Below are 8,585 nucleotides of genomic sequence, written 5' to 3'. Positions count from 1 at the left end.
GAAGTAGTTTTCACATTTTTTGAAACAATTTGTAATTATTTTGCATGAAAATATGCAAGAAAACCATGTCTGGAAAACCCATAGAACAGGGAAAAATTTACTACTTTTCAATATGGCTGACTTGCTCAAGATCACAATCCTTTATCCACTTAAAACTATTTATAAAAAAGTGTATGTCTCTCTGATTTTTGTTATATACATGTCTATAATTAATGATTTAACTGTTTTTGAAGAGTTTTATTGAATAAGTATTAATTTTTAGTATACATATGTACAAAAATATTGAAAAAATGAGATGCTTCGAAATGAGGGTGAATTCATTAGAAGATGATGATTGATTTTCTTAGCTGCGTTTACCACCAGCCGCCGCCTCCTCCGCCTAAAAAAAAATTGTTAATTCAGTTTTTTGCATTTTATACAATACCTTCAAAATATATTAAGCTTATTCAAATCAAGTCTAAAAATCTTTGACACAAACTAAAATCTATATGCTAAAATTCAACTTTAAAATTATTAATTAAGAGCTAACGATATTGTAGGAGACAACTACTCTGCTGCCTAAAGTTCTGTTCAGCATTGGATAACAATCGCGATATCTACTAAAATAAGCATGTTGTCTCACTGTTATTAATTAATAATTATATAAAAAATATTGAATCCAAATATTATCAATGAAAAACTGGCATTGCTTATGTCTAAATGTTGCTCTCAAAAGCATATGACTTCATGATAGCTCAAAACTACTTAAAATAAAGTAAAAGTACTAAATATTAAACCTGTATGATTTTCTTTAACTGAATCTCACGAAAAAAATATGTAGTTATATAAATTATATCTTACCGGATTTCCATCCTCCGCCACCGCCGCCCCCGTATCCGCCGCCACCCCCGTATCCTCCGCCGCCTCCTCCTCCAAATTTGCCGCCTCCTCCGCCGCCACCTCCGCTAGGTACGATAATTTTAATGATTTTCACGGTGCCGCCTCCACTGCCGCCACCTCCATAGCCTCCTCCTCCACCACCCCCATACCCTCCGCCTCCGCCTCCGCCAGATTTCCAGCCTCCTCCTCCGCCGCCGCCACTGGATATCCAACCCCCTCCGCCGCTGCCGCCGCCGGACTTCCAGCCGCCCCCGCCGCCTCCGTAGCCGCCGCCTCCACCGCCGCTGCTAATGTAGCCGGCTGAAAAATGAAAATGGTGATTAATGTGTTCAAACTTCAAATATTCAGATATTATTTTGATATTTAAATAATTATTTATGTACGTAAGCCAAGAAAACCACCTTAAATGTCAATTACTTCACTTTTGCGTTCGTGTTCCCAAAATTACACTTTTTTAAATACACGACACGACATAACATTTAAAAAGTGATATTTTTGGTCTCGAAATGGGTTCGAAAATTGTATTTTATGCTCAAGTTGACGGGAAATATCTTTATACTAAAAAATTTTTAATTACGTGTAGATATTGTATTTTGTGATTATTTAGAAAACTCATTCTTGATAAATTAAGTATGAAAATATTTACAGATGAATATCTTTTGCATTTTCTGAGCTAATATGACAAAAGTAAAATTTTAAATGTCTTACAATTAGTAACTGTGGTTTTTTACATCCTGTGTATATTCATAGTCTTTTTAGATATACTTCACTTTCTGAAACACCGTTAAAGAGTTTCAGCAATGCTCCTTATTATTTTTCATAGTCTTAATATCATCATGATCATTATCATCATCATCATCATCATCGTTAGATAATAACCATTAATTTAGGATGTATTGTTGACTTTCTTACACACCATTTGAATAAGTTCTTCCTGCTTTTCGTCGCATTATTAATCTGTTTTATCATGCGAATCAAGTAAACTTTCACGAAATTAATTACTAAGATTTCATCGATATCATTTGGTGGTAAATAATTATCGTTTTTGTGGAAGTAAATAACAGTAATAGTGCACAACTAGAGTAGGACAAGCTTAAAATTGTTTCACATGATTATAAGACTTATTTTTTTATTAGCTTGGGCACGGATTAAAATTAATAAAATAAATTATAAATATTTCAGTAATTTAAATTAATTAGAATAATTTAAAATGTACTATTATTGAAAGTGATGTTGAAACGTGACGTAATTAAAAAATATATATTAAAGAGATTTCTGTCCAGGATGTCTCTATCTATAGGTATACTTTTTTTTAATTATTACGTAAGTTTATAAAATTGCAAATCCTAGACAAGCTATGATAGTTTTTTGTAGACAATTTTTCTAAACTTTTCCACTTCGTTAAGGTTTTTTCTATTGTTAAAGAAGTTTCCTTTTTTCCATGGAAATTCAGAAAAATAAAATGAATAAAAATATAATAATTATATTGTTCATAATGTCAAAGTTGCTATTGCAGCCTATTATGCAATTTTAAACCGAATTTTGTTCGAATATCGAAGTGTGTTTTCAGATCGATTTTTAAGTTTTACTCGAAAATCAGACTTTTTTCGAAAAACTTAAGAGAGTAGTAATTTGTAGAAAATTGAAAGATGAATTCGAAAATATCATGACTGATGACTGTACAGCAGTGGCATACTATTATATTTAGAAAAATATGCCACCGATACCCTATATCTCCGGCACTGGACCATCTAAATTTTAGAAAAAGGCCTCAGTTTTTGGACAATGGTTACATAAATACATGTGCACAATTTCAGATTATTTCACTTACTAATTTTTAAATTATTTTAAAAAATTAACACCCTGTATCTTTTTAACGAAGCGTCCTAGGTAAAAACTTTATACGATAGACTCCCCTTAAAATTTACCAAAGAATACGAAGCTTCATTTTTGGTCACTGTTTGTGAATCACCCTCTATAATACTCTTAGAAGAAGGATAATGAATGGCGAACGAATTTTTATTTATGTAAAATTAATAGATACCTATTGACACGAATAGAACAAAAGTTTTTCTGTGTAGTTGCTTACGTGTAAGATATAAAAAAAATGAGAAAAGTTGTGCATAATCAAAATTTATTGTTATTTGAAAGCAATCGGCCTACTTTAATTTCCTCAACTTGTGCAAGTGCTCTTTTTGTGTAGAAAAAACGGAAAAAGCATATTAGAAGCTGTTTAAAAATAAGTCGTTTTTAATTTTACAACTTCCCGATAAAATAAAACAAAATTTACCCCGTATACTATGAAAATAGTTTTCAAAATAAAACCATGAATGAAACTATTAAGATATTTTTTAAAGATTTCAAATTATTCCCCAATTTTTAGTTCTCATATTCGCATTTTGACCCAAAGCGAAGTCTTAAAAGTCAGAACAGTTCAATGTCTTACAGGATTAAATTAAAATTAAGGCACTTACAAAAATCCTAGTTACATACCTTGAGCGCAGCTTGCCACGACAGACACAACGAGTAAGCAGACAAACACCTACAAAACAAAAAAAATGTGTTATTCACATCACAGTTAATTTTGGATTTACTCCAAATGTCAATTACCTTCATGATGACCAAAAAAAGGTGACTGACTCCAGAACCGAAGACCAGGAGTATATATAGTTAAAACTGGCTTTGCTCTCCCCTTCCCAGCTATCCCTGTAAAGCGCAAAATAACCCCCCCGAGTTATTAAATAATAATTATTACAATGCAATCGCGATAACGATCTTCACTTGTCTCCCGCGGTGGGCCGCTATCCGAGCGAATCGGTTGGTTGGCTTTTCGTGCTAGCAGAGCCTCAATTACCGACGAAAACGCGAGCATTTCGGATTTGACCGTAATTACCCATGATGGTGGTTATTAGGTATAGAAATTTAGAATCGGTTTCACTGGTGCCTGCTGTACATCACTCATGTCGGCTAACTGATGAGCCGCTTTAAAAAACTACGGGTAAAGGTCGTTTAATTTTTTTAATGTGTTGTTTTTGGTACGCTGCAAGAAGGTAAGATGGCGGGCCTAAAAACTGGGGTTGTTCGGAATCTTGTGGATTTAATTTTCGAGCTACAGCTAACTACCATTTCTTAGGGGATGATGATATTAGAAACAAAACACAGTCTGCAGCTAAACTTAAGTAAATAAATTATTAAATATTAAATCAACTCCCAAATCGTATTAAAACTATTGTTTCAATATACAGGGTGTTTATTAAATACTTGTACAAACTTTAAAGGGTGACTAATTTTAAGATAAAAAGTTGGGTCCGAAACGGCTGGAGATACAGGGCGTCAAAAAAAAATTTATTTGGTATTTTGATTATATTTTTGTTCAATTTGACAAAACTCGGGAAACTGGGAGTATTGATGATGAAAAACTCAAATATTTGCTTAGTTTTTTGTTTAATGTTAGAGGGTGCGACATACATTGTTGTACCTAAACTATTTTGTGCTGCATTGTATGTCATTTTTGACTAAACATACCTATTCTCCATTCAATTTTACGTATAAAAGGTACTTTTAGTATCTGTCGCTGAAAGTAGCCGTTTTGTAAAACAATGGGTTTAAAGATAAACCTGCGTTGGAATTTTGTAAGTTGAATTATTAAGAGTTTTGAAAAATAAACGAAAACGAGTCATGTGCTATGTTACACTATCACATTACAAATTACTATCACCAAATTAGTGAAAATTAGAAAAAAATTAGAACAAAAATATAATCAAACTTTTTTTTGGGATGCTAAGAACCAAGCCATTGCGGGCCCACCTTGAGTTATTGTTTTGTAAGTTTTAAAGGGAAAATATATCATAACTAAAAATGTATTGCTCTTATTTAAACAAAAGAAAAAGCGTGTTAAATTTGTATCAACAGTTTTTCAAAATAAAATTTGTTTAAAAGTATTTTTTTATGATAGTGAAATAAATTTTATTTCCTTTTTTGTTTACATTGTTAGCATTTGCTAACAGCGAATACTCACATTTGCGTATACGGAACATCTCTACTTAAAATTACACAATTATTTTTACAATTTAAGTGTTTACTTTTTAATTTTTTCATTGAAAATGTAAACAAATTGGAAAAAAGTAGTTTCAAACGATTATCAATTTTTGAACTCTTGTACTGTCGCCCGTTTTGACCTAACAATGAATAAATACTCAAGTGAAAAAAAAAATGATTTATGCTGCAAATAGCAATTTATTTAATTTGAGAACTAGATTAGTCAAATGCCATTTATATTTTTACGAAGCGAAGTATGTTTTGATATACTAGTTTTTCTACCCTTCCATGTTTTTGTTAGAAATGATATAAAAGCAGTTTACGCCAGTGTAAATGTCGTTAAGATTATCTTGAATCTTCGTTATTTTCAGGTGAGCAGAAATACAAACTGTTACATATTCGCTTCTCACTACAGGGATCTCGGAAACGGTAAGAGATATGAAATAACTTAAATGGGGGCAGAGTTGCGTAATCAGGGGAACAACATTATGCCTCTAAAAAATCAAGGCTAACATGATTAATTTTCGAAATATTTAAATAAAATCGAAATTTTGGATATCCGTTTTTGTTTCATTTCAGCCAATTTTGACAAATGTTGAAAATGAAGATAAACGTAATATGATCGCAATTTATTATACTTGTAACGGCAACTGTCAAAGAGCTTGTCAGATGCATTTGTATGAATATCCTAAAAAAAATTTAGATTGAATTTTGAGCACTCGAGAAACTTTAATAACGTTTTATTGTAACGTGTGATGGTAATAGTTTAAATAACTAGGTGGATTTCACAGGGTCTAATGACACTTACAGTATACAATAATTCAAAAATCATAGAAACTTAAACAAAAAAATAGATAAATTTGGAACAAATACATTGAAAATGAAATTTTCAAGACAAAACGTCTGAATNTAGTTAATTGGACTAAATACGGAACATCTCTACTTAAAATTACACAATTATTGTTACAATTTAAGTGTTTACTTTTTAATTTTTTCATTGAAAATGTAAACAAATTGGAAAAAAGTAGTTTCAAACGATTATCAATTTTTGAACTCTTGTACTGTCGCCCGTTTTGACCTAACAATGAATAAATATTCAAGTGAAAAAAAATGATTTATGCTGTAAATAGCAATTTATTTAAGTTTTGAGAACTATATTAGTCAAATGCCATTTATGTTTTTATGAAGCGAAGTATGTTTTGATATATTAGTTTTTCTACCCTTCCATGTATTTTTGTTAGAAATGATTTAAAAGCAGTTTACGCAAGTGTAAATGTCGTTAAGATTATCTTGAATCTTGAAGGTCCCGTTATTTTCAGGTGAGCAGAAATACAAACTGTTACAAATTCGCTTCTCACTAGAGGTATCTCGGAAACGGTAAGAGATATGAAGTAGCTTAAATGGGGGCAAAGTTGCGTAATCAGGGGACCAACATTATGCCTCCAAAAAACCAAGGCTAACACGATTAATTTTCGAAATATTTAAATTAAATCGAAATTTTGGATATCCGTTTTTGTTTAATTTCAGCCAATTTTGACAAATGTTGAAAATGAAGATAAACGTAATATGATCGCAGTTTATTATACTTGTAACGGAAACTGTCAAAGAGCTTGTCAGATGCATTTGTATGAATATCCTAAAAAAAAATAGATTGAATTTTGAGCACTCGAGAAACTTTAATAATGTTTTATTGTAACGTGTGATGGTAATAGTTTAAATAACTAGGTGGATTTCACAGGGTCTAATGACACTTACAGTATACAATAATTCAAAAATCGTAGAAACTTAAACAAAAAAATAGATAAATTTGGAACAAATACATTGAAAATGAAATTTTCAAGACAAAACGTCTGAATCTGGTTCGGGTTGAGGCAATACAGTATTGGGGGGGGGGGGTTACGAAAGCTTGCAAAAAATGTAATAAAATTTCTAAGGTCGTATTTTAAAAAAATAAGTTGATGATGGTCCTAGAGAGACGAAACGTTACACATAAAAATTGATTACGCCATTCTATAAACGCCAAAAGTTGCCGTGAGAATGTGTTCTTCTTTTTTCAATAGCACCTCAAACAAGGCTGAAAAGAAACTAAAACGAATTTCCAAAATTTAGATCTTTTTTCAAATATTTAGAAAACTAATCATGTTAGCCTTGATTTTTTGGAGGCGTAATGTTGGTCCCCTGATTACGCAATTTCGCCCTTTTTTAAGCTAGTTCGTATCTCTTACCGTTTCCGAGATCCCTGTAGTGAGAAGCGAATTTGTAACAGTGTGTCGTTTTATTCTACTGTCAAACTTTGCACAAACGTAGTTTTAAATTTGACTCGAAATTCACGTTCTTCAAAAGCTATAATTTCCTCAAAAACAATTACTTTTCCATGCTACAGGGTCAAAAGTTATATTTACCAGAGTGAAAAATATCTTTATTTTTTCATAGAAGCCTTGAAAAAGTTAATTCAATATAACTTATTTTTTGTGAGTCAATATACACTAAAATCGATACTGGTGATTCAACTGGTTTAGACGATATTTAAAATATATGTCTTCGTAAAGAGTTAGAATTAATCAAAGAACACCCTGTAGAAGTTTGGTAGCCAAATTGAGGAACACTTTGTATACAAATTGTTTCAAACAAGAAAACTGGAACAACAATATAGTCCAGTTTTCAATTTCTGATGTATTAATAAATAGTACTTAAGAATTCTCTGCGTTCCAAATGAAATAGAAAGCTTGCAATCCTGCAATCAACTAACGCGTATATTAGATACGTGTTTACCATTTTAACTTTGCGATTGGGATGTCACAGAATCATTTTTATTTAATAAAAATAAAGAAACACCAAGGATAAGTGTGTAAATAATATTAAATATGTACATCTACCCACATTGCTTAAAGTTACGGCAGGTATTTTCAAGGAGGACATAGAAACGAAGATGCGATAAAGAAGAAGTACATACTTTCTATCTTTCTAAGTGTTATAATAAGATATTTATTACCTCAGTCTAATCTAGATAGTCTTTTTTTGAAAGGACACTCATGCCAAAATATTTAATGAGAATACGATGGAATCTATTTTACTATTTATTTCTATCTTAAATTGGCGAATTCAGATTATTTAGCAATCGATCCTAGCAATCTGTAGTAGTTATCAAAAAATGTGAAATAAATTTGAATGGTGCAGCAAAATGATGAACAGATAAGTCATTTGAAAACGATATCATCTAAAAATATGTATTGTGCGGTGATGTTTTCAAGTAAAAGGTCTGAACATTTACAGTCTCGACTAGATATTTAAAAAAGCTTTCATTCACTTGAAATTTCTTTCTTTCTTATTTCTTTGTTTAATTTGTATTATCATGTGTAACATATTTGTCAGAGAAATGGCTAGAAATTATATAGGACCATTTAAATGATTACTATATTAGTATATAATTATTATATTAACATTATACATATAATTATTATATAATATTAATGATTATTTTATTTTTCAGAGAGAGGACAATTTTGCAGGAACTTAGGAAGCAGCACTTTAAACTAATGATAGAAATCACCATATTGTTGAATTAGAGAATAAGAAGTTGTTACTGTTATTTTGTTAGAATTTTACATATAAATAATATAATAAATATATATCAATAAAAGGTGATTTTCATTTAATACAACTTTATA

The 8,585-nt window shown here is 30.9% G+C and overlaps 1 protein-coding gene across 1 annotated transcript; it reads right to left on the bottom strand.

Annotated features, from left to right (window-relative positions):
• Positions 1 to 353: 353 nt before the first annotated feature.
• LOC108906012 (glycine-rich cell wall structural protein 1.0-like) lies at positions 354 to 3,638 on the bottom strand. The gene is made up of 4 exons (XM_023453990.1): positions 3,490 to 3,638; positions 3,373 to 3,421; positions 841 to 1,179; positions 354 to 379 (listed from the first exon to the last, which is right to left on the bottom strand). The coding sequence occupies exons 1-4, from the start codon at positions 3,493 to 3,495 to the stop codon at positions 354 to 356; spliced, it is 420 nt and encodes a 139-aa protein (XP_023309758.1). The 5' UTR covers positions 3,496 to 3,638.
• Between the last annotated feature and the right edge of the window lie 4,947 nt (positions 3,639 to 8,585).

Source organism: Anoplophora glabripennis, unplaced genomic scaffold (assembly GCF_000390285.2).
Source record: "Anoplophora glabripennis isolate ALB-LARVAE unplaced genomic scaffold, Agla_2.0 scaffold188, whole genome shotgun sequence".
Lineage (NCBI taxonomy): Eukaryota > Metazoa > Arthropoda > Insecta > Coleoptera > Cerambycidae > Anoplophora > Anoplophora glabripennis.
Note: the sequence above shows the minus strand (reverse complement) of the source record. Positions and strands in the feature narration are given on the sequence as shown.